Source organism: Melanerpes formicivorus, unplaced genomic scaffold (assembly GCF_026170545.1).
Source record: "Melanerpes formicivorus ecotype bairdi unplaced genomic scaffold, bMelFor1.0.p_v2 SCAF_4, whole genome shotgun sequence".
NCBI lineage: Eukaryota > Metazoa > Chordata > Aves > Piciformes > Picidae > Melanerpes > Melanerpes formicivorus.
Genome location: NW_027142356.1, coordinates 12,260,477 through 12,286,662, shown reverse-complemented (window position 1 = coordinate 12,286,662; position 26,186 = coordinate 12,260,477). Strand labels below are relative to the sequence as shown.

At 42.3% G+C, this 26,186-nt stretch overlaps 1 protein-coding gene across 9 annotated transcripts in view; it reads left to right on the top strand.

The window, feature by feature from the left end:
• STOX2 (storkhead box 2) overlaps positions 1-26,186 on the top strand; it is a 150,369-nt gene that overhangs the window by 52,473 nt on the left and 71,710 nt on the right. The window contains exon 1 of one of the 9 annotated variants that reach the window (XM_068136987.1): positions 22,863-23,676. The exons of 7 other annotated variants lie outside the window; for them this stretch is intronic. In XM_068136987.1, the coding sequence (XP_067993088.1) occupies positions 23,511-23,676 (166 nt within the window). In that variant the 5' untranslated portion in view covers positions 22,863-23,510. Of the gene's footprint in view, positions 1-22,862; positions 23,677-26,186 lie in introns of those variants that run through there. One more of the 9 variants, XM_068136990.1, reaches the window with a different exon arrangement.

Below are 26,186 nucleotides of genomic sequence, written 5' to 3'. Positions count from 1 at the left end.
TGGATTGGTTGATGGGTTGGACGTGATGATCTTGAAGGTCTCTTCCAACCTGGTTTGGTTTATTCTAAATAAATGGTCTATTCTAAATAAATGGTTTATTCTAAATAAATTATTCATATGCATGTAATTAGCAGCCTTTCTATTTTTCTCTGTTTAACTTAAGAATTTATGTGTTGAAACCTGAAGTTGAAAGCTCGGAAGGCAAATTTCTCAGCTTAAGAAATGAAAGATGTATAATTTCTGGTACTACCTTAAATTCTGACACTCTCTTGCCTCTGAGAGAAGATGGATAGAGATTCTTTTGGGTATGTGTAGAGATCTTACTACCTCTGTAGTAAATCATACCTGATGAGTTTCTCTGTGATCAAATAAGCCCTTTAAGGAAGGATGTGTTATGTTGTCATTTAATAGCTGAGAGCACACCCCATGTTTTTCCTCAGGACTTTTGCTTCATTCTAGCTACACATTAGGTTTATAGGGGAAAATACAGTGAGAGCCATTTGAATCTGGGCTGTTGTACTAGGAAGCATGTTCTATGGCAACACACTTGTGGCATTATTGTATCACCTCAGGTGTTCATACATCTCAACAACTGGATGTCTTACTAAGAATTTACAGGGAGAACTGGAAACTAACATAATTTACCTGAAATTGTGCAAAATTTCTTGTTAAAACTTTTTTTCCCCTTTTTTTTCTGTAAGGAAAGACTTATTTTGTGACTATGGTTACTATGTGCAAAAATAATGGTTGCAAACTACTTGTGCCCTGATGAAGAAGATAGTTCTGGTGCGTGGGGTTCTCATGTCTTCATGACCATTCTGTGTGAGAGTTTATTTCTGCTCTAGATAATATAAAGAATTAACATAGAGCTTTAAAATAGCAGTGTCCCTTGGACTTAATAATGAAACTTAATGGACTTAATAATGAAAATCTATTAAAAAAGTTTAATTGACTACAGGAAAGATGCAGGCATTCACACCTAAAAGTGGTGCCTTACATTACCTTCTCAGGTAGCAAGCAGGAGCTCACGCAACACTACTTGAGGACTGATTTGGGTTGCTCTTGCATCAAGGTCTTGTCTAGATTAAAGGTTCAAGTTGTTAGGTGAGGTGCTGCAACTGTGTGCATACACTTTGCTCATGACAAATGCAAGACTATTTGGTTTATTTTACATCTCAGGTAAATGCCCTGGGGCTAATAGCATGGAGATAATGTTCAGCTGATGCCTGGTAGTTTCATTACAAAGTGAACTACTGAGGGAAAAGAAGCAGGAGTGTCAGTATATATCCTGCTGGGTTGGTTTTATCCCACTGACCACTCCCAGATGAAGCCTTACTTGATTTTGAAATGCAAGTTAGCTCATTTTAAACAGGAACAGGCTGAATTCAACCAGCCAATACAGATCTAAGCAAATCTGCCAAATGCTTGAGGGTTGCTTAACGTGTGATGCTTCTCAGCTCTGCTTTAAATGGATATTTGGCATCACTGTTGTGTTATTCCCATAGCCCAGGAGAGATAATGTGTGTTCAGTAGGGCTGCAGGATGAGCTCGCTGGGATGGCTCATGACCATGAAGCAGAGCCCCAAGCAGTTCATCTCACTCTGGATCATCAAGGGGTACTTGTAGCAAGAGGTAGAGATGGGAGAGGCCTTCCCCTTCCTCCATTGTAGTGCTTGCCATGCTCTTCTTACTTCAGACCAACCATACTGGATGCTACAGCATTCTAAGAGAAGTAATTGGGAAAACTTTGAACTGGGATATCTGGCACAGTGCCAGCTTAGCTTATGGGCAGAAATGAAAGAAATGGGAAGGTTGGCTCCTTTGCTGTCTTCTGGGGGAGGGAAGCCAGCTGCAGCAAGCTGGCTGCCTGTACTTTCCTTTCCTTGCTACTTTATGTGAGGACACCAATGCCATTAGCTATATGCACTGTACAAAATCTGTGTAAGAGAGAACAAAGGATATGTGTATGAATTCTTCCCTCTTCTCCAGAATACCCCTTTTTATGCCAGGCACAGTGTGGAGATATTGAATGTTTCATGTCTCATGTAAAATAAGATACCTTTATGTTTTCATGTCTGTGACATGCCTGTTTCCTGCAATATGTAAGCATGCAAATATATATTTTTTAAAAAAAATATTTAACTTCCTTGAACAGATTTTAATCTTGATCAACTTTGTTGAATTTGATTTTTGAGTAGAATGCTAATAAACTATTTAAAATGCACAAGCTTTGCTTTTTGAAAATATTCCCAGCTCATGAAGTGGTTCAGAATTCATAGTCTGCTGCAAGGGAATTTCTATTAATCCATTTAAAGGCACAAGATGAGATTTCAGGATCAGATTAAATGTTTGTATTCCATGTTAGAAGACCTCTTTGGGTCTGCCTGACAATCAATAAATCCTCTTCAGGCTTGCAGTTCCTCCATTTGCCTCTTTCATGTTGTGTGTGAAGGACCTTTTATAGCCTGTTAATGCACATCTATTTGGAAGTTGAAATTTACCTCAGAGGTGTAGACCTTCCCTTATGCTTGTCTGTTTTGTTTCTTTTACCTGGGAGTAGGGAGAAGTCGGCACTTCCAGTTCACTTGGATTTAGGATGAGCAGCGCGAGCAGCGTGTAGCCCACGTCCCATTGGGCTGTTGAGCAGTCACGAGTGTCTTGTGATCGAGTCTCGTGCTGAGGGTGCTGTATGCTCCCCCCAGCCAGCTCCCCGGTGTCTCAGCTCACTCTTAGCATGAATTTCCCACTATGTAGATGTGGGAGGCAAGTTGACAGCTTGCTCAGACAGAACACAGGATACTAGATGGGAAGAGAGAATGTAAAAAACCGCATCTGCTCTAAGCTGGTACCGAAGATATTTGCATGATTTATCCGTATTTTTAGAAAACAAGCATCATTAAGGAAATATTTGTCGTACATGCAACATGCCGTATTGTTTAATTTCAGATGATGTCATCATTCAGAGGTGCTTCGCCTATTACCGATGTGTGCAGCAGAGGGCGCTATGTGGTGCTCAGCTTTTGAAGTACGGCGAAATTCCGCATCTCTTTTTGTATCTTTACCCAGAGAGCTGTCTTAGGGATACCTCTTGTGTGTCTCAGTTACTAACTAATACTTTTTGTGTGCCTTTACCGGATTGTTTTCACTGTGTATTCACGAAATCGAGGGAGGTGGCCCATCCAAAAGCAGCCTGCCTGCAGTTTTGCATGGTTTGAAAAAAATAGTAATAATTGAATGTAATACTCATTTTCTTAGTTCATCTGCAGTCATCCTTGTCACTTTGACTCCTTGTAAGTTTCTAGCCACAGTCATGATGAAACTGGGGAAGACCTAGTCAGATCTTTCATCCCTTAAGTATGATATAGGTGAACTTCTAGGAAAACAGGGTTAGCCTTTGAAGAACTTGCCAACCCAGAGCAACTACTGCAAGTCTGGAGACTGAAGTACTTTGATTTCTACAGGCAGGATATTTTTCAGAATGCCAGAACCACGTTTTAACAGGAAAATAAATTTTCTGGAAGCTGTCTGATATAAAAAGTTCTGTGAGATGGTTCATTACAAGTTTCATAAGCATACACTAAAAAGTAGTTTTTATCACTACCCTATCTTGAGTACATTCAGCTTGCCTGGTTCAAAAATAAATTCAAATGAGAGCTCCTTGTATTTAAATACAACACATCAGAGGTGGAAATATTCTTCAGGGTAAGGGATGAGGAAGTGAAATCTTCCTTCTCTGAAAAAAGAGCATATTGTGGTCAGCCTTTATCACATATGTTAGCACATGCAACCTTGGTTATATATTCCAGTATTCAGTAATGCCTCTGCTGAATTTTTTCTATATTGAGAATGATGCTATCCTCAAAAAAACCCCACCAAAAACCACTTGGAGTGCCCTAGCAGCCACTATCACATCAAATCAGGTAAGGTCCATAACGTATAAATCCACGCTAGTACATAAAGATGACAAAACCATGAGATGCAGTGACACAATGCTTCAGCTTCTGGCCATAATACATCATGCAATACACTTTAAACTTGTTGCTCATCTGGGTACTGTTTGTCATGGCCCAAATTAAAGGGAAAGGGTCTGGGCTCAAAATAAAGAGAAGGTGATATATTTTTTTTATGCCAGAGGGAGTAACCTGCAGGACTTCTGGATGGACAATTCTGTGGGAGTAAGAATTTTATGCAGGCTAATGTTGGACGCTGGGCAAGCTTTGGCAGAGAGGTCCCATGGAGACAGCTTGATGGAATAATTACAACAGGAACAGCAAATCCCTTGGGCTGAAAACGGGGAGAGAAAGAGGCTTGGACAGGCTGGACTGGTGGGCTGAGGTCAGTTGTATGAGGTCAAGTGCTGGTTCCTGCACTTGGGTCCCAACATTTGCATGCAGTGCTAGTGGGGCTAGTGCATGCATGGGGGCTAGTGGCTGGAAAGTTTCCTGTCAGAGAAAGATCTAGAAGTGCTGTCTGACAGTGGGCTTAAACATGAGCCAGCAGCATGCTCAGGTGGCCAAGAAGGCCAACAGCATCCTGGCCTGTATCAGGAATAGTGTGGCCAGCAGGAGTAGTAAAGTGATTGTGTGTACTTGGCACTGGTGAGGCTGCACCTCAAATACTGTGTTCAGGTTTGGACTCCTCACTACAAGAAGGACATTAAGCTGTTGGAGCGTGTCTAGAGAAGGGCAACACAGCTGGTGAAGGGTCTAGAGAATAAGTCTTATGAGGAGCAACTGAAGGAATTTGCATTATTTAATCTGGAGAAGAGGAGGCTGAGGAGAACCCTTATTGCCCTCTACAGCTACCTGAAAGGAAGTTGTTTTGAGGTGTGGGTCACTCCCTTCTCCTAAGTAACTAGCAATACAATGAGAGGAAATGGCCTTAAGTTACACCAAGGGAGGTTTAGATTGGATATTTGGGAAATTTCTTTACTAAAAGACTGATCAGACATTGGAACAGGAGGTGGTGGAGTCACCATCCTTGGAGTTGTTCAGAAAGCATATAGACATGGCACATTGGGACATGGTTTAGTGGGCATGGTGGTGTTGGGTTGATGGTTGGATTTGATGATCTTAGAGGTCTCTTTCAACCTTAATGACTCTGATGACTGGGGGAGGTATGAATGCTGACTTATTCTTCCATGGCTGTGCAGTTCTGAGCCTCTTTAGGAGGCTGAATATTGGGTTAGATGTATATTGGGGATTGCTAGTGCCTTTTTTCTTTTTACTTCCCCCCAATGGTCTTTTAATTCAAATTTTAGAAATGAAGCTGTTGAAAGCAGTTCCTGTGCAAATGAATCATAAATGTATAGCGATTTCAGGTGCCTGACAAACTGCATTATAAATCATAGTTATAAACCCAGGCCCATGGAAGATTTCTGATGTTTTTATTCAGATGGCTTTCAAGCTTCACTTAGACTGTGCTTCCTTCAACGTTTTCAAGTGCTACCTTCTCATATATATTTTTGTTGTCATTGAATAGATAACCAAAATGGCATGAACTGAACAATTATGATATATTTCCTCCCCCCAAGCTCCTATATTCTGTTGGTTCTGCTAATAGTTCTCCAGTTTGTAGAATATTAGAACAGTAATTTGAATAGTTGCCTTTTCTAATGTGTTCTCCTGAGAGTCAAAGTATTTGAGCATGTTACAAATGCTATCTGCTATTCAGATGACCAAAATGTAGAATTCTGGACTAAATTAATGTGCATTCGTTGGAAGAGTCCTGTGGCACAGCAGTAAGTCCAGTCCTGTCTTCTAGCATAAATGCAGCCACTCCTGGCAGGGAATTGTGGCTGCAGGTCTATCACTCCCTGCATCTCTATGCAGCAGAGTACCACCAGCATCAAAGGCATGGCTTGATGTCTTTTGAAGAGAGTCTGTCATTTAGTTGCAGTGCAATCCTAGCCCTGCATCGATGGGTTTTACTGAGCGGAGGGAGCCTGTCTCATCACAGCTGCAGCTCATGCAGGGATTCTGCAGGAAAATGAGACACACCAGCCTACTGGGTGGGATGTTCCCCTCCCTGAGCAGGGCTTGTCTGCCAAAGAGAGCTGGGTGCACAGCAGGGTGTGGGAATGCTAGGGGGTACCAAGATGCTGTGGATTCTGGAGCAAGCAGACACTAGCGTTTGGTGAGTGGTGCACACTGTATTTTTGACAGGTACTGGAGGAATAACTTTTCTCTTGGCTGAGATTTGCTGTGGCCAGCCAGTCTGCCCATAATTGGGTGAGTGCTCCAAAGTGGTAGATTTAGATATTAGGAAGAAATTCTTTACAGTGAGGGTGGTGAGGTTGCCCAGGGATGCCGTGGATGCCCCCTTCATGGAAGTGTTCAAGGCCAGGTTGATGAGGCCTTGAGCAGCCTGGGAAGGTAGCCCTGCCCATGGCGGGGGGCATTGGAACTAGATGATCTTTAAGGTCCCTTCCAACTGAAATCATTCCATGAATCTATGAAGTGCACACTCCCAGAGTTGATCTGCATTTCTTTAATCATCCCAACCAAGCCAGTCCTGTCCACATGCAGATAGTCAGTAAGTGTCAAACTGTGTCATCCTTCTGCATTTCATTTAACAGTTTCATGGTTTTCTGACAATCAGAAACAACCCCCTTGCTTCAAACTGGCCCTTTTGCCTCTTTGCATATATAGTTTCAGGTAATCATCAATATTTCAAATCCTTCTGCTTTTTCCTTTTTTCCAGGTCTGAGCAGAAAGTACTGGTAGTGGGATGGTCTAGAGGCATGCAGGCATGCCTGCTGGGAATTGAGCTGAGGTCGGGCAGAACAAGTTTTCTGATGTAAGCTGATCCCAGCATGAGCCTGGGGCTGGTGAGGCTTCCTCTTACAGGTGAAAGGTTTTTGTGTGGTAATGAGCCCTGTGAGCATTCTCCATTCTTCTTCCTACCTTAAATCACTGCTACATTAAAAGTACATTCTTTTTTTCTTATGCCATTTTTCTCCATATCAAACAAAACTTTTATCATAAAGTCAAGAAAAAAGAAAATCCTGTAAATTATTTTGTCAGAGGGCATCATACAGATAGTTCATCAATGAAAGACTGGGGTAATTTATTTCTGTGTTTCTCAAAAGCTCCTATGTCCTTCTCTGCCCACAGATAATGTATGCATGAGGAACATCTTTTTGATCTCTTGTTAGGTTGCATGGTTGGCAGTAGAAAATGCAAACACGCTGCTCCCTTTCTGGTGCTGGGCAAAGCTCCCTAGGGTGCTCTGGAGCACAAGTGGTGCACTGGCACGTTCTCCTGTAGGACTCTCAGTTGAACTCTGCTGGGAACTGATTTTCTCTTTGCTTCTTTCTGGGATGCTGAAGCCCAGTGAAAGCCTAGTGGCCACATTTGCAGTTCTGGGACTTTGGTGAAAAATAAAGTTAAAACCAACATCCCCTTCAATCTGAAAGGTGAGGCAAGTGAAATGACTGGACAGCTTTTAACAAAAGGAAAGTACTAGATTGTGTGTCTAACTAACTGCCATATCTCCCAGAATGCTGGGGGGTTATTTCAGTTACTTGTATTCCAAGCTAAAGAAATCCTGTAAATAATATATTATATAATTAATAGGCCACACTGTTGTGTGGGATTAATAAGCCCTTCTGATTTAACAACCTAAGTACTTGGATTTTTTTCTTTTCTTGTAAAAATGTGTTTGTGAATAGGAAAAAGATGGCCAGTAACTTCTCACGTTTAGAAAGAAGGGATTCTTTCATGATCTGAATTGACATTTTCATTGTATTTACACTGATGTACAAAATTTAGAGTTCTTTCAGTTTAATGACCATGGTGGGTTTGGGTTAATAGGTGAACTTGAGTTGACTTTTAAAGGTCTTTTCCAACCAAAATGATTCTTTAGTTCTATAGAGAGTCCACCATAAAAAGTCTTTTCCTCTGTAGACTTTAATTTTTATTGAAATAAGTGTTCCTTCTAGTTAAACATCATGCTCCTACACATGTGTTTATTAATTACTAATTTCTTTAAAGAAACACTGCAAGCAAATTCAGTTAGAAAATGAAGAACAGTGTCGTAGGTGATGAAAAGTGTGTTGTTTTTTTCTTCATTACTTACAGAGAGGGAAAATGTAGGATTGTGTTAGTGCTCTGAGACCATCTTAGACTATTAAATGATGGAAGGAGGGAGTCAAATGATACAGTTAAGCAGATGGTGTTCATGAGTCTGTCTGTGTAACACTTCCTACACCACTGAGTGGGTGGAGGGATGGGAGTAGACTTTTCTACACTGGCTCAAAGGCTGAACCAGGTACAGCATCAGGCTGTCTGGCACCAGTTGTGAGCATTCCTGCTCAGAGCCCTGCTTTCCTGCACCTACCTGTTTCCATCTTTCAGACTCCAGTCTCTGGACTGCTCCTGTGGGATCTGCTGTGCCCATGGTCCCACTGAAGTCCTTGGGACTGCAAGAATATTTGTTGCAAGAGGAGTTATTTGGAGCTCAGTAGTTTATTCAGAGAGGCTGCTTTGTTCATCCCCACAGTAAGATACCTATGGATGTGCAAAGGTGAAAAAGGTTTCATTTGTAGCAGGCTGATTCATGCAGGGATCTTTTCAGCATATACCAGTCTGTAAGGGCACTGATAAGCACCTCCTGCATCACATTTAAATTGTGGCAATTCAGAGAATCTACCAAAAATGTCTTGCTCTACTTTGAGGACTCTTGCCAGTACTTAAAATTACAATGACTACTTTTAATCTTTGATTCACTTTACTTGCCATACAAGATCACAGTGAAACTTTTGCTGGTGGGAAAACGGTGTAAAGCTCTTTGTCCAGAAAACATGGGCTAAGAGGTGGCTACCAATAGCCTTTACAATTGTAAAGCTGATTAACTTCAGCTGAAGGCAGTAGCATTACTGTAATTACAGACAGAAAATAATTTCTGGTGATTTTCAGGGGGCTATATGGTCACACACTGACCTTTCTTTCCCAACTTCAGCAGCTAGCTTGTCAGCTGAAGTATTTTAATTATTTTCCCAACACTGTATTTATATATAATTGGATTTTATATGCTTGGAAAGGCTGCGGTTTCTTTCTGTGCCCAAAAGATAATGAGAACAATTCTAAGAGAGGGTGGGATGATCTAAGAAGAATTTGTACTTTCAAGGATAGTTCATATGACAGGGCTCAATGACACAGAAATAGTGCCTGTTGCTTCAGGACCATATGACAGTGGCTTCATCGAGCATGATACAGAGTTAGCGCAGAGATTGTATCAAGTGTGGGTAGTGAACAGGCAGATGCAGCAGTTCCTAGGTAGTGCAAGTACTTACAGGCTCACTTCCCTGCCCTGGAGGATCCAGATCTCCAAGCCAATGAGCAGAGTAGCTAACTTTACCATCCCCTTTCAGCCCTTTCTTGAGCTGCAGTGTTAGACACCAGTCACTTAACTCCCTGGCTCCAGGAAGTGTCAGCTGTGACTTTGTCATTACAGGAGAACACATGATAATTTGAGGGTATAACTTGATCCCTTGATGTTGTGTGTAGGTAGTGGTGTGTACTGTGTATATAATACATACATAATATATAATATAGCTGCCACTAACACAAGGACAGTTTATTTTTTGCAAATATGTGAGTAAATAAACAACTTTAGCCCACGTAAGTCAGCAGACCAAGAGTGATAACTCACTGGCCATCTGCTTCTAACTGCGACATTGTTTTCCATGCCTGCTTTTTGGAAACAAAAATGTATCACAGAGAGCTTCAGTTTGCCATCTTCAGATAATTCAGTTGTCATAGTCATCTCTGGGAACGATGAGCAATTGTGTTTTGTTTCTGACCATGAAAATCATCATATCCAAGACAAAGTTGACTTCCAAAGAAGTCAGTCAAACCATGATGAACTCATACATGAGCTATGAACATGATTTACCTAATCTGCCAGAATAACTGTTTTGTTACTGGATATTTATTTTTAATCTAAACCCAGTAATTACCTTTTTGGGTAAATGTTGAACCATAGTTTGTGCAGGAATAGGTTCACACATGGGTAAACAATTTTAGGTTTCTTTGGGAGCATTCAGTACCCTGTAACTGGCCTCCACGACCTGGGAGGTGTTCCTGCTTGCAGTACCTGTAGTAATGTGTTTTCATGTTGCTGCATACATCTGTACAACTGACTCTAAAACTATGCATTCTGTTTTGAAAAGCATTTGTGCAGGTCTTTCCATTAAAGGTGTGTGGTAGAAATGTTTCGGCTTTGTTTTCTTTGAGAGGGCAAAGACAGTCTGACCATTTAAAAAAAATATTATTGGTTTTCACCACTGATTTTTATTATTTTTTTCCATGGTTTCCTACCTAATTATTCCAGGGGTGGTGGAATATTGTTATCAGAAGATGGATCTGGTGAAATTTACGTTTCTATCCGTGTCTTCTCTTGGTCTGTTTGTTCTGAAATCAATCTTTGCGCTGATTTTCAAGGCGTAGCAATCAGGGAGAATGCAGCTTTCTGAAGTGCTAGAGATAAAATAGGAATCTGTTCAGATACCCTCTGAATCAAGATCTTACCACTTTTGAAGTAGCATGCTCAACACCTCAATTTGCTGAAAGAAGAATCTGTGTTGTTGCAGACATGTGCTCAAAGATCAGTGTTCTTTTTTATTTGGTGGTTTGTTTGTTTGTTTTAGCAAAGCATAAAAATGTGTTGGAAATGTCTCTGCTTACACTGAAACAAGAAGTAGAACTAAGTATTTAAATGAGTTGTTGATACAATACAGTTATGAAAATAAAAAATCATACTTTTATAATGTTAATGGTATATGTCTCATTAAATTTGACAGGAAATATGTGATTTTAAAAAATATTAGTAGTGAATCATTAGCACTCTTCTGCGTTCAATTGAGGACAGAGGGTGCTAGTAGTTTTGTTTCTTACTGATTTTTCTTCTGTGGTACAAACCAGGCTGGCTGACTGTAGTTGATATTGCATGCAGTGTGAGTTAAGGCAAGCCTGAACTGTGTCTGTGAATCATTGCCTCTGACTCCTGGGAAATTCTGTGGACCTGATCCCCTCTAATGATAAACTATGAGGGTTCCTCTAGGGACACTTTTTAAGCTGCACAATTTGGTGACGTCTAGGAGCAGGTTACAATTACCTGGATTTTGTTCTTGCTTGTTTTATAGGGCTAAGAAGTCTAACAAACAGACATCTCTATGTACCATTGCATCCTGCCATGACTAAATATGAGGAAAATATTTATCTGCCAGGCTATGTCCAGCAGTCCCTGCACTCTGTTGTACTTCCCTGGCCTAAAGCAGTGAGTCAGGGTAGGGCTTCTGTTTCAGAAGACCCTCATCTTTCTAACTGTGGAGAGCCAATACTGCCTGTGAAACTGAGTAATTGAGCCATGTTCTTCTGTGTGCTGGTTTGGTATGTTATAAAAGATGTCTGTGATCTGTAATCATAGTTTCTGTGCTTGTTTAATCATCAAGGAACAATAATTCTTCTGTTTACCCTCTTTTGCCTTTCATCCCACTCTGTGCCACCTTGTCAAAAGCATGTGATGTTCCTTGAGCTTGCTGTAACCTTTCAGTCCTTTTCTGTAGCTGAAATATTTCTGTGAACAGGATATGCCTCCTGTGAAGGTACTGAAATGATATATCTAGAAGCAGAGGACAGCAGTTTGTCAAACACGCGCAGTAATGGCAGTTTCTGTGGGTTGGGCTAAACTAGCTTGCAAATAACCCAACATTAAACAGCTTGAATAACTTCAAACTGCAGAAGCCTGGTTCTTCAGGATCACCAGTGATATAACCATGCATTTGCTGCTGTCTGGAGCACTTGCTTCTATTAACCACTCCATCTAATTAAAGAGTTGGTTTAACTCCTGGTACTTTTCATGAGACTGAAGTCAGACTCTTCAGACTGCAGACATCACTGTGGCAACTGGTTGCATTTCTTTTCAACTGCACAATCTGGACAGGGTTGTTTCTGTGGGTGTGTGGTGGAGCATCTAGCCAGAAGCTAGTATGAACTGTGCTTATGAGACCTTACAAGATGAGCAAACCAAACACAAGTTCTTCAAAGTGAATGTAAAACTATTTTTTTTCATTGAGTTTAAGCTACCCAAGTGAGGAAGGAGATTCACTGAGTGTTCAGCGTGGGGCAGGGGTCAGAAGTAAAACTCCTACAGCCCTGTTTACATCCTGGGGAATGCAAGTGAATAGAAGAACTTGACCAGCAAGCAACAGTTTTCAACCAGATGGCTCATCACTTCTGTGTCAGTGGCAGAACACTGTTGTTTTTGCCTGCTGCCCTGCCCTGCAAGCAGCCCTCTCAAAGTTAAGGTGACAATATTTCTTGGCAAACATGGTATGCTAAACTTTTTTTTTTTTTTTTCACTTATCTTGAAAATCTCATCCTCCTGTGTAACTCTGCATCTGTTGAGAAAAAGTGCAGTGTAGAAAAGGCTTGTTAGTGTATGGGCTAAGAGGGTATAAAACAGGTCTCACACTGCTAGTTCCTTTTGTATTCACTGGCAGGCTCTTGGCAGAAAGATAGCTGGATTTCCAGTGCAGCAGGGAACCACGCTGAAAGAATTGGGCAGATGCTACAGGAGATTATGCAATAAAACCTCTATATTACTTTTGAGTGGCTGGGGTTTTGATAATTGCTGTAGGACTGTTTATTAGGTATATAATTAGTCTTTCTAGATAAGAAGTACAATATACATTGGAGAGATTTATGAGAGCTAAAAGGTAATGCATGCATACATTGGCAGCCATTTACAGCACTAATTTGTGTGTTTCGTTTCATTCCTGAATTTTATTTCAAAAGCTTCAGACTATGCAGGATTGGGAGTATGGTGGCTGAAAGCAAAGCAACTGAGAAATGTATTTGAAAAGACTGCATATGATATCCATTCCTTTCATAAGGAATATTTCCTTCATGACCTCCTCCTGCTTTTTATTTAACATTTCAAAGAACTTTGTGGGACTGTCTGTAGGCTGTGTCTTCATGAAGCCAGTAGCCAAGGATTTAAAGTATTGTCATCACTGGACTGAAGCTGAAAACTGCAGGTGGTTTTAATCTCGGGGTGGAAGGGCTGAGTGCTTAAACTCAACCTTTTGTGTTCAGATTAAGAGTGCGGGAGGATGGACTTAAGGGGTGTTACTGAGAGTTTTTTCATTGGCAGCTCAGTAATAGCATAAGGCTTTGGAAATACTTTTTTCCATTTATTTGTTATTTCAGTAATTACTATGTGGTGGGTAGAAATCCATAGAGTTTGTGGGTTTTATGTACTACAGCAATGACACAGAGATGTGGGCAATAAAAGCAAGTGCTCCTTGGACAATTAAGAGCATTTAAATTCCTTCTCATATAGTCTATTATTGCTACAGTCCTGGATGTCTGTGTTTACTTTGTTGTGGTTCCATCAGCTAGAGTAGTAGTAAGATCCATCCTTGGAGAGGAAGGGAGACAAAAACAACTTGATACTAGCCTCATGCTCTGACAAATCTGAAATCTGCCAGTTGTGAAGGCAGATTGCCCAATCTACCTTACGCTGTCTGAAAGATGGAAAGGTTTTCAAACATCTTCCCCATCAAGAAAAAGATCAAAGGCAAGTTGCTCAGCACTTGCATATGGAGTTGTTTTTACTTTGTGTTAAAACTCGAGAAATGTTTGTCCTGAATAATTGTTAATTCCTGGAATAGCTGGGGGTGAAGAGCACTAGGAATTTTTATGTACAGAAATGTGAGGACTCTTTTCAAGAGTTTGAGATGAGCACCATAACTAATAAGATTTGCCACAGTTGGCTTGTGTAGATATTGAGTTCAGCTCAATAGTCATCAGTTTTAATGAAGACTAAAGACTTATTCTGGCTTTTCATTTTGTACATGATTTTTTTCAGATAGAATTCTAATGGTTGGAAATTCACTTTCATGTAAATTGTTTCACTTAAGATGTTTGCTTCTTTTGAAAAAGATCCTTTTTAGATTTCCAGAAATATTAAGTATAAGTGGTTCTCTGTGCCTTGCAAAAATTCATTATGACATGAAAAACACTTTGAAAGAAGTCTTATCCTATGCCAGTGCTCTTCACTTACTTTAAAGGATGTTAGTAGGCTTTTATGGTGGAAGTTGAGGAGTATGCTCTTCTGAATTGGAGAGGAGATATTTTCTTTATTTTTCTAATTTGATTGTAGTTTAGTTTTCTTAATTTCATTATTTCCATTTGGCTATTGCAATTACAATCCTTTGTAATAAAGGACATTTTTCTTCTAGCCTCTCTACATGTTTCACTTGTTCTCAGCTTTGACTCTGGTAGGAAAGTTGTAGGTTACAAAATTCACACCAGAGACTGCTCTTATACCCAGTGTGACACTCAAGTGCTCTGTTAGAATCATTTCACTAAGGTGAGGCTTTGGGTGTTGCCACCTTCTGCATAGCTCCACTGAGGAATTAAAGGTCTTACGCTGACCTTCGGAATATGTAGAAGGCAACAGTGCACTGCTGGATTTAAGTCCCTCCTTGTATTCAAATTAATTAATAACAAAGCAATCAACAGCCACCCAGTAATATAGAAAGATGTATCAACCACAGGGAGCTCTATTACATTTTTGTATATATTTGCTTTAATGGATTGTGCTGTTATGTAGGGCATCACTTAGTAAGACAAAAATTATTTTGTTTAACTTTCTTACAAAGTCATGGGAGAACTTTGAGACCCACTCTTATAACATGTTTTATTTTTGTGGTGTTTTACTAGAATACGAAAATCCCTGCACTCAGGAGAAATGCTCAGAACAGCCCCTCTGCAGAGGGGCAAGAGTAAGTGGTGCCTGCATAAACTTTCATCTGAGCAGGTCCATGGGAAATTGTCTCTGGGTAGTGTCAGAACTTTGAAATCCAAGCAAAAGGTGGCAGCCAGCTGTGGCAACAAGGAATAATCAGGGTAGCTTTCCCAGGAGTGGGATCTTCCTTCTGACAGGCACTACTGTAGCATCAGGAGAGAAAAGAGAAGCTCCAGGGTCCTACTGAAAAGCATGACTATAAAGTACCTCCTTCATGAGAACCAACTGACTCAGCAACACTGCAACCTGGTACAGAGAACATGCAGGCTGATAGTTTTGCATTGATTTTCCTTTGGGTCGGGCATGTATTGAGTTGCATAAATTCTGGCTCTGTTTCCAACTCCTCTAGAGTTTTTTTCTTGCCCAAATACTAGTAGATGCCAATGAGACAACTTCTTAATCTAAGACTGTAATAAAATAGCCAAGAAGCAATTAAATTACTGTTCTGTGAGGTGATGAATCAGTGGGTTTTTTCACTCCTGGTTTTGTCTCTTGCTTGCATTCTCTTCAAACTGATGGGTGGGAAGCATACATTTTCAGTGCTGAACCACTATTTTGAAAGCCTGTGTAACACAGAGCTTCTTGCACATATGGAAGTAAATTCATGACAGGAGGTTGTTTTCAAAGGGTGGAGTAGGCTATTTTCAGGCCTCCCAATATTTCTAAGGTTGAGATCTCTGCCTGTTATAAATGCTATATATATGTATATATATATACATCTATAAAATATACTCACTATATTGTACAGCTGTATAAGCAAGAATTTTGAGAGAGTGCTTAGTACTGTGTCGTTCAGCAAATGCTCTGTGGAGTTATAGCAGCTGCTGGGGTTTAGCTCCCTTGGTATGCCGCTTTGGTTTTTAGGACTGCCCATCAAATATGTTCATTGTCCTGTTTGCAGACATGCCTGCAGTGCTTTCTTTGGTCTTGTGTATTGTGAGTAATTATTCTAGACAAGAATTTAGAGTTTAAAACTAATAAATACTACTACTAAAACTAATAAATAATAATGCCATGCAACATACAAAAAAATGCCCACTTGCTATAGCCAAGGACTTTCTTTTCTTCCTTGGTGGATTTTTCTGTTAGAGGTACCTACCTGACATGAAGAATCTGCTTATTGTTTGTGTGGCTGTAGCACCCAGGAGCTTCACCAGACCCCAAGGCCTGCTCATAGTTGGTGCCATCTTTGCAGTCTTGTGAGGTGTTACACCAGCATAAACCAGAAACATAGGCTCAATGGAGGAACAGGAAGAGATGCAGAGATATGTGAATTATTCTTCAGAAGCACCCACAATGGCTTTTGCTGCTGGTGGATCTACATTGGCTACTTACTTCTCACTCTCTATTTTCCAACTCCCAAAGCAGAAGAGTAGGCTGTCTTTCTAACTTACAGTACAGCTGGCCCCCATATATCAGTATGTTACTTAAATACCAGGATACTAATGATATGTGATACCAATGGAAAATAAGAAATTTGAAGCCAACATTTTTGGCACATCTCGTACTACTATATCCTTTGGAAGAGTAGCCAGTGAATGAATTGAGCTGCTGTAGCTCCACTTTTCCCAAGTTTTTGAATTCTGTAGTATGTGAGAGGTTTAATAAATGCTTGCCTCTGTGAAAAGCTGTGCAGGACTCATGGCTTGCCTCCCTCTCTAGTTAGTTTTGTACACCAAGGTGTTAAAAGCCCAGCTTCCATCCATTTTAACTAACTGGCTTTGAGTTGGTGGTAGCAGGAGAGAAAAAGCATGCATCAGAGCAAAGGCTGTGCACTGCAGCCTGTGTGATCCTTTTAGTATGCTGGTACATTTTTAGGTAGTCTTGGGTATCCAGATTTAAAATGCTTTTGTATCAATTGTCTCCTGTGCAGAGGAAGCACAAATGCAATCAGAAGGCCTGGCATGCAAAGGAAAAAAACAGGGGAGCCTTTCTTCTTGTAACAGAGGTAGGCTTTTCCTAAAAGTCATGGAAGTTAAAATAAATACCACAGTGCATAAGCCAGCACACAGAAAAATGAATTGGTGAGCTAGGGCATGTGTGCAGCAGCAGTACTGCATTCCTGTCATCACACATTCCCCAAGCATAACAGTGAGAGAAATATGATCCAAAACTAGTTTAGGAGGAGCTGTAGTTAAGCCAGTATTTCTACCATAGTATAACACAACTTGATATCATTCCAGAGTTAAGAGTGAAGACTTGCTTGTGATAAGCTCATTTTCCTTTTATTTGGAAGGTTTTTCATTTACATCTTTGCCCTCGAGATTTTTTCCTTTCACTTTTTGATAGAGTTTCTCTAATGCCAAGTTTTTCCATGCCAATAAATCCATCAAGAGATGCTTCCTTATTTTGTGACCTGGACCACAAGGATAAATTATAAATTCTTGGCTTCTTGCATATTTGAGTAACAAGAAGTACTAGTGAGGGGTGACAAATTAATAGTGTCAAAAGTTGGAGGGCTGCTGTGAAAGAGCATGTGCTGCATCCTGAGTTTTCTGGTTTATTCTTGCCACTATATCTAATTACAAAGACCTGGAAGAGAAAACTAGAGCTTTCTGCAACCAAGGGCAGTTTGCAGTCTGTTGCCAGATCTCCTTAACCAGTAAGAGATTTCACAAACCAGTCTTTTCTAGGGTCTAAGTTCCACACACTTGTTAATACAGAGATGCAAGAATCCATGCATGAAGATGGTGAGTTTATCCAGTGGTCAACTTCCTTCATGGATTTATCAATGTTAGAAATGCAAATATTTTCTCAGCAAGAAAGCAGAGCTGTAGACCTGGTAAAGCTATATATTGTCAGGGCCTGTGAGATAATACCCAAGTTCGGTGGTTTTGCCAGGTTCTTAATTACCATTTTTCTACCCCTTCTCACACTCAACTTTCCTTCTCCCTCCTCTGTTTTACTGCTTTTCAACTGTTTGTACTGTGGGTTACCCCTTCTCTCCCTCTCTACCTTCTCCCTCCCATTTCTATCAATTTATTCCTTTCTGCTCTCCCTTGTCCACTTTCATAAGCCCTGCATTTCCTTTTCAGCATCTCACAGCATCCTACCTCCACCTCTCAAAAACTTGCAGAATTTGCTGTGTTTGTGTTCATATGCCACAAAATTACCCTCTGCTCCTTGTTTTACCTGGCTGCCAGTGACTATGGCCTTCATTGGGGCAAAGTCTCTCCTGTGCCCCAGTATCGCCAACATAATTTGTAGCCTTTGCTTCTGAAGCTGGGGGCCACGAAAGGACCCTTATAGACCTGCAGAGAGTGAGGCCACAAGGCTGTGTGCCAAGCATTTGGCACCTTGACAGTGTTGGTTCTCCTGGTAGTGTTGGGTGCTTGTCAGACACCAGCTCAGCTGACAGTAATAAAATGAAGCCCTTTCAATTTCTTTACTGCAAGGCCGCCTGTTGACTATGTTGTATGACAACAAGCAAGGTAGTGACAGGGTAAGGGAGAACCCAAGCTTTGAATATGTAACTTGAGAGACAATTGCTATGGAGTTGTACCTTGTCTTAGTAAAGGGGGGAGGGGAACTGCTTTCCTCCTTGCATGTCCTATTATTTTGCCATTTTTATTTTAGCATTTGGATTGCATGTTTATTTCATTTGAAAACCTCATGCTAGTCAAGCTTGAGGTGCTAAAACCAGCCCACTCCGCAACTGAATCTGCCACTCTTCCCTATGGAAACTTGTTTGTCATGGGGAGGAAAACTGAAGTAGCCCTAACTGAAACTTGAAACACTGTGCTGCATGAGAGCAATTACCATATATGCACAGGTGCACAAGCACACATGTGCATATATATAAAATATACACAATACACATAAGTAACATTATATTTTATATATACATACATATATGTATATATACACAGCTCATCAAATTGTACTCTGCTACATAATTGCTATTCTTCAATTGAGAAAAACAGCCTGTGAAATTGAAGCTGGGACCCTTGAATTTTAACTGTATTTGCCACTGATTTTCTACACTTTTCTGGGTCAGTTATGTCTTTTGCTGTTTTCCATCTATAAAATTGGAACAGACCTGCACAGTAACAAATAAGTGAATGTTTATGAAGATCAAAGGCAATGGATATCTTTAGTAATATTTGTTTTCTCATTTTTAAAAGGTTTTCAGAAGCTAGGATTTTGAATTGCTTCTCCAGAAGCCCTCAGGTTGCCTATGAATTTGGACCAAAGCAGGGTTGTGATTGAAGATTTGAACACGTAATAATTCTTTGCAATATCTTACATGTACCTAAGCTTCTTTTTTGAAATTCATGTTAAATCAGTGCCTTTGAATTGGCTACTATTGTGTTGCCTATTCCTGATAAGGAATTCTTAGGTTAAGAGGGAAGCAGGATGTCCATTTTTGGTTGAGTTCAGACTTTTTCCCCAGGACCTCTATGGTCTGTTCATCCAAGCCTCACCTCTCCCTTGAGTAATTCAAGAGATGGTACATGTTGGACTGTAAATACCAAATGATATAAATAAATGCCTTATCTGATTCTCAGCAAAAAGCTTCTGAATCAATGCTTTGCCTTACTGGGAGGGGAAAAAAAGAAAAGAGAAAAAGAGCTGGGTGTGAATATAAAAGAAGACAGCAAACCCCATCTCCTTTTCTTCTTCATTATGACAGTAAGTGATCAGATTCCCATCAGTTCAATTTCTGCTTTGAAAAAGCATTCCATACTTCTTAACAATTAGGCAAAACTTTACCAGTGACTAACAGGTAGGCAAAAAAATTTGTAAATTGAAGCAACATTTCCCAGTGGTTTCAGACAAAGAAAATTGATCCTCCCTGTCAGAACTGTTGGATTACACACACTAAACAGCATATTTTTATTTACGTCAGACTGTGTTCATAAGGCTGCTGTACTGTTCACCAAGGAGGACAGCCATTTGTAGCTGTAACTCTTCTTTCCCTACCCTGCTTTAATACAGCTGTATGAATCCAGATATGTATTGTCTTTCATTTAACACCCCCCCACCCACAAACAAAAGTAATTTAAAATGTCTCAGAATGAAATGTTGTGGGTTTCCTTTTTAAGCTCTCAAATTTTGGCTTCCAGTTTATATGAAGAAAATTATTTTCTTTCAGTTTAGCCACTGAAGCAAAAAATAAATTGCACTCACGGTTCTAGCTGTTTTTCCAAAGAAAACAGCCAAGGCTTAAACCTGGGGTTTAATTATATATTTCATTCATCCCAGTAACAACACTTGACTTCAGACACTGCAAAAGCAGGAGGAAACTTGCTCAGAATTCCTCTTTTCAAAGAGAAGCACTCTTTCAGATACCATATTGGAAAACTTTTGAGCAGAAACCAAACAAGATAACTATGAGAAGACTGAATACAAGGACTTCTAGCTGACCACAGGAGTAATGTCTCAGTACTGAGAGGAGGCCTCCAAAACTACTTTTTAAACAAATCTTCCCACATTTGTGAAGGGAAAGTTGACCTTGCTAGATGGACTGCTTACTCCTCTCATTCTCTCCCTGCCCCAGTCCCATTTTAATATGAAAGTAACTTTTTTGTAGCTGTAGGAGCAAATTTTTATTCAGTTGAAATTATCACACAGTGAAAATCGATCCTGGTATTTGTGCTCAAAACTATGAGCCAGTCTGATCCCAACAATCAAGAAGCAGACGGTGTCATCTGTTAATTGTATGTACTGTATTACTCTCATGGCAGTTCCTGCAAGTGTACAAATTAAATCAATCAAAACTACTTGAAAGTCGTCTCTGCACTGTTAGTGGTTCATTAGCGCACAGCAATTGCTCAAAAAGAATTGGGGTATCTGTGCTTTATCTGATAGTTGCAGAGCTATCCCAGCATCCCCTGGTTTTTTATTTGATACTTGTTAGAATAGCTCTGAACCTAAACTCAAATACTTTCCGTTGGAAACAATGCAGAAAGCCAATGTAAGGTTCACTGTGGTCTTGTTTCCCCCCTTTCCGCTTTGTTCTGTCTTTCTACTTCTTGACCTCATTTTTCCTCCTCATTGCTTATTCCTATTTGTCTCTTGTCTCATGTCTTTTTTTAATGGAACAGATTGATGTCTAGGGCAATGTCTAGACTAGGAGAAAGACTGAGTTTAGTTCAGCTATAGATTGAAGTTAGCTGCCCAGCTATTCTCAGCTACTTCTTGGAAGCTGCAAATACATAGTTCATTCAACTTTCAGACAGTGGAGTAAGAATTTACACTTCTGGATAGAATTTGATTTGCTTTACATTAGGTAAAATAGGTTTAGGTTTGACTTGGCTAGGTAGTGCTATATCCAATCTACCCCCGAGCTTTTCTGATGGAAAGTTGAACAATTCTAGAAGTCCTCCATACGTTTTTTCTAGTCTGAGGGTGAAAACATGCTCTATTATAAGCTTTGCGTAGGTTTATGAGTAAATTGCTAGATGAGTAAGTTGCATAATGGAAAATATATTAGTGGAGCTCTAGGCTTGTGTTTTTTTGCTCATCTTACTTTTTGCTGTTGCTGTCAGTATACAAAGTGTCAATGGAAATGTCATGCTTAATGGCTTTTTAGGGTGTTTTAAAGAGATGAGGCTGAGAAAGGTCCCCACAGCATGTAAATTTCAGCAGTTTTGCTGGGTTTCATTCACAATTTTACCTTATGTGAAAGGGATGTCTGCGTATAAAGTCTTGAATCCTTCTTTGGTATGTGTTCTGCCCACAGCAGTAGAGCCAGGTAAGCTGAGGTGGGTACTGATTAACCCAAAGCTATGTAGCAAGGCAGCAAAGGGATGTCTCACGGTCTGTTGGCATTCATGTTCAATTATTTCGCTGATGGTCATCCTTTTACTGGTTCACTACTATTGACAAAATTACAGTCCTCTTACTCTCCATGCTCTTAAAAGTGTGACACAACCCACTGTAAGAAAAGTTAACCAATTATAAAAATGTAAGTAATTTACTGGCAACATTTTCAAATCCCTGCATTGCAGTTGTTTCCACTGATGAAGATGGCACCACCTGATGTCAAGTGTACTCATAAATGTCTCTTCACACCGTTTTGGTTAACTGGAGTTTTTAAAGCCCTGGTTCCCTGATGGCCTGGCCCAGCCAAAGATGGCAACATGGGCACAGGTGTCTGTACCATTGGGGTGGGGGGCAACCCCCACCCTACCAGGAAGTTAAAGGCAGCCAGGTGTCCTGGATATCCTTGTGAAGTCCAGGTTTTTGAAGGTGATGGTGTGACTGACCAGGCCCTCCTGGAGCAGCAGCAGCAGCTCTTTGGGCGCAGAGAGGGAAAGAAGATGCCGCTGAGGAAGGACACGTAGGTGAACCCAGCCGGCTCGACGCAGGGGTGCCCCGCTGATACAAAAGGCTCCCAGCCCCCTTCCCTCTGCTGTACCCGTTCGCCCTGGGGCAGGAGTGGTGCGCGAAGGACGCGGGAGTGCGAGCCCAGCGCGCCTCGCCGCCGTGGTCGTCGCATCCTGTCGCCCTTCGCCGCCGCTCGGGGCGGTACGTGGCGCTGCCCTGTCCTCACTGGCTGCCGCCGGCGGTACCCGGAGCCCGACGGTGCCGAGTGCTCGACGCTACACTCGGCGACCCCCGGGCCGGCCCTAGCGCTCTCCTACAAGAGTCACCGCCGGACAGGAAGGAAGGACGGACAGAAAAGAGGCGGAGCGGGAGCCGGGATCCCCCGTGGGACACGAGGCATTGTACGCGGGTGCCTGCGAAGCGGCCGGAGCCCCGCACAGGGGAGCGCGGAGCCCGGCAGTACGCGCAGGCCGCGCCTGGACTAGCATGAGCCCGGGCGGCGGCGCGGCGCCTGGCGCTCCAGCAGCAGCTGCTCGAGGCGCGGCGGGGCGGAGGGGGGGCGGCGGGCGGGCCGGGCAGGCGGGCGGTGTGGCCAGCGGTCTCTCCGGTGGCCTCGCCCCCCGCGCCGGCCGCCCCTAGCGCAGAGCCGGCGGTGGTCCGGCCCCAGAGACAGGCGGGCACGGGTCGGCCATGGCGAGATGCGACGTTGACGGGGACCGCGGGCCGCTGCTGGCTGCTCGTGCACTGCAGGCTTGAGGGGGGCGGCGGCGGGGGGAAGGGGGGCGCGTTGCGGCTGCTTCCGCCGGTCCCGCGGCGTGAGAGGCGCCTGCAGGCCCTCCCTCCCCTTGCTTTCTCCTCCTCCTCTCCCTCCTCCTCCAGCTGCTCCTCCCGCCGGGCCGGGAGCTGCCACCGCCTCCCTAGCGCCGGGCGCGCCGCGATCGGGGTCGCAGCCGGCGGCGCGGGGTTTTCATCGTTTGTTTGGGCCTTTTGTGTCTCGCCTCACAGTTGGCTAAGCACGGCCGGGCTGAATCGGGCCATTGTTCGGGACCCCCCTTGCTCCCACGCTGCACATCTCTCGTCCCCTTCCCCCCTTCCCTCCCCCCCAATCCCCCTCGGTTTTTTGCCTGAGAAATCACATAACGTGCCTTTCCTCCACGCGAGTCTGGGAGCTGTAAGCCGGACCGATTGCAAATGAAGTGTAATGCATTGTGGGACGTGTGTAAAATTGGATCATTCGAGGGGAAAAAAAAAAAAAAAGGACGGAACCTGCGGCTGGCTGCCTAGAAGAGGTAGCGGCGAGATGCGCGCAGGCTGTGCCCCGGCGGTACCCGTGCTAGGCTGATGCCCAGCAGCGCGCATCCAGCGAGCTGCGAGGCCTGACCCATGCTGCGGCGGGAGGATTAGGCTCGGGCATCCTCAGGATGAAGAAGACGCGGAGTACGACCTTGCGGCGGGCCTGGCCTAGCTCCGACTTCTCTGACCGGGCCTCAGACCGCATGAGGTCCCGCAGCGAGAAGGACTACCGGCTGCACAAACACTTCCCACCAGCGTTTATTTCCCAGGCATCACGGGGCTACATGACATCAGGTTTGTAACATAATTTGGCGTGTACGGGAGAGCTTTATTGCGAGACTGCTGCGGAATGTGTGTCTGGCCGAGAAGGCTGTGTTGGTGGGTACTGAAGGGAGCCTGCGACCTGGAGCCTAAGTTGTTATGAATAACGAAAAAAAAAAAAAAAGGCATACATCCACCATTTTGTACCTCTGCAAGATTCATAGCAGGGTCCTCGCAATATGGTGTTTAAAATCTATTAGTCGAGTGAAATCAATATATGAGAGAGACAGTCGCGTCTCTCTGTCGTGGAAAGGCAGTTAAAAATGACTGAATGCGCAGAGCGTGGAGCCCTTTGCTCCTTCTGTTCTTAAAAGCATGTGCTGGATATCTACAGCTGCCCCGCACATTCCTCTTTAAATGCAGTTTACTGCAGTTAACTCAGTGGGCTTTCGTGTTTTTCCATTTTGGAAAGGAAAAGGGTCACCTGTGACTGCGAACGCTCTTGCCTAGTTACAGGCTCTTCGGGTTTCAGCTGCATGTTTCCGCAATGGCAAAGCAGGCTTTGGTGAAAATGACTGTAAACACATTTGCATTTGTTATTTGAGGTGTAGAAGGAGACCAGACCTGGGTGTGTGGTAGAACATACACGTGCAGGTATGTTCGTTTGTTGATGGCTTTTAAAGGGAGGCCATAGGGAAATAACAGACACTGCACCAACACGGGAGAGTGCAAAACAAAACAAAAAACAGCGCAGGGGAAGCCAGGCACTGGGGAGAGGCTTGGCCTCCACCGAGTGCTGGTGCAATTTTGGAAAGCTTCAGTACCGTTAATGAAAGCTGCTCCATCATGAAATGTATTTTAATGGCCTTGGAATTCAGATATTTCATAAACACCTGAAAGAAGACTTGGGAAAATGCTGATAAGGAGGGGACTGGGGGCAGAAAATCCTGGAAACCTCCTTTGTTGTTCAGCTGCTTGCTTATTGTGATGATCAGACATAACATTTCATTACTATGATGGCAAATTCCAATTTATCATGAAGGCACGTTTTCCCTCTGAGGCTCAATTTAGGTTGAGTTGGCAGATTTCCTTTAAAAGAGAAAAAGCAGGGAGAGGGAGAAGGTGAAGGTATTTATTATGCATTACTGAAAATGTTTCCAGCCCTGTGCCCTGTCCCCCCCCACCATTTCTGATGCAAAGGTTGAGCCAAAGATTGTGGTTGTCTGTTCTATGCTCACTTTCCTATGCCTGGCTCTAATACCTCTTTTAGTCAGGATTGGTTTCTCGTATTTTAAAAATGTCTTGTGACTGTTCTTTCTTTAACGCCAGAGCACAAGGGATATAATGTGCATTTTACTGAAAAATCTGCCTGTGTAAGAATATCATGCTGTTCTGGCAATAGCCACTTTGATTCTTCCCTGTCCTGGGAAGCCACACATTGAGAGGAAATGACAAGGATAATTTATGCTTGGACAGCTGAAGAAGAGGAGAATGGTGGTGGAGGGGTTGTTTTGTTTCATTGGTGCTGCAGGACCTGAAAGCAGCTGGAAAGTCGAAGCTGTCCATACTGTGAAGATTTTTGTTGTTCTATGTAAATACCCTGATATTCCCACTGCAAGATACACTGTGTTGGTTTTGTTGAAGTTGGTACTTTAAGGCCTTTCTTTCAGTGTGGAAGCCCATATTTAGAAGAGCTCACGTGAGCATTTTGTGCCATGCGGTGTGGTTTTTTGCTTGTTTTTAATTCTTTGGGGAAGCAGTCTGGCTCTGCAGAAGCTTTATCTTGGCAAGATTGGTACAATCCAACCAGACAGTCAAACACCAGCAATCTGCAGAATTAGAGGTGTCACCCTGCATTTTTTTGGCAGATACCCTCCACGGTGGGAGGTACAGATCTGTAATCTGCTATGAATGCTTTAAAGTAATCTCCAGACCTGCAGAATTCCTTGTTTATGAAAATACAGTGCATTGATTTCAATTGCAACAGCTGAAGAAGGACAAATGATATGTTTAGTTTGAGTAATTTGCTAAAGTCGTAGGAGGGAGAATGCATTGAAAATTAAAATCAGCAAATGTTTTTGGATGGTTTTTGTTTTGTTGTTTGTTTGTTTTAATTAAACAACAACTTGTAGGCTTTTAGCTGGAAATACAATTGTTCTCTCTTGATGGATAGTTCTCTCTTGATGGATAGTTTCTATTCACATTTATTTTTAAAGGATCGTTGTTCATTGCCTTTCTAAATGTTAGTTTTGGGAGGAATGGCTACTGTATATAAACATTCTCATTATTTGAAGGAAGCTCTCCTTCCTCACAGGAAATCTATAGGAAGTCCTCTGGCATAAAAGTTGTGAGGATCAGGAATACAAATACAGTCTTTGTCACCCGGAAAGTTATAGGGGAGAAAGCATCCCGAAGCACTTGGGCTTTTGGAAGGGCTGAATTCTGTTTATCCAACCATTTAACCTCATCACCATTAGCATTGTTGTGGTTCTCTTTTAATTAAATGCTGCATTGTTTAGGATGGGGGTGAAGGGTGGGAAAGA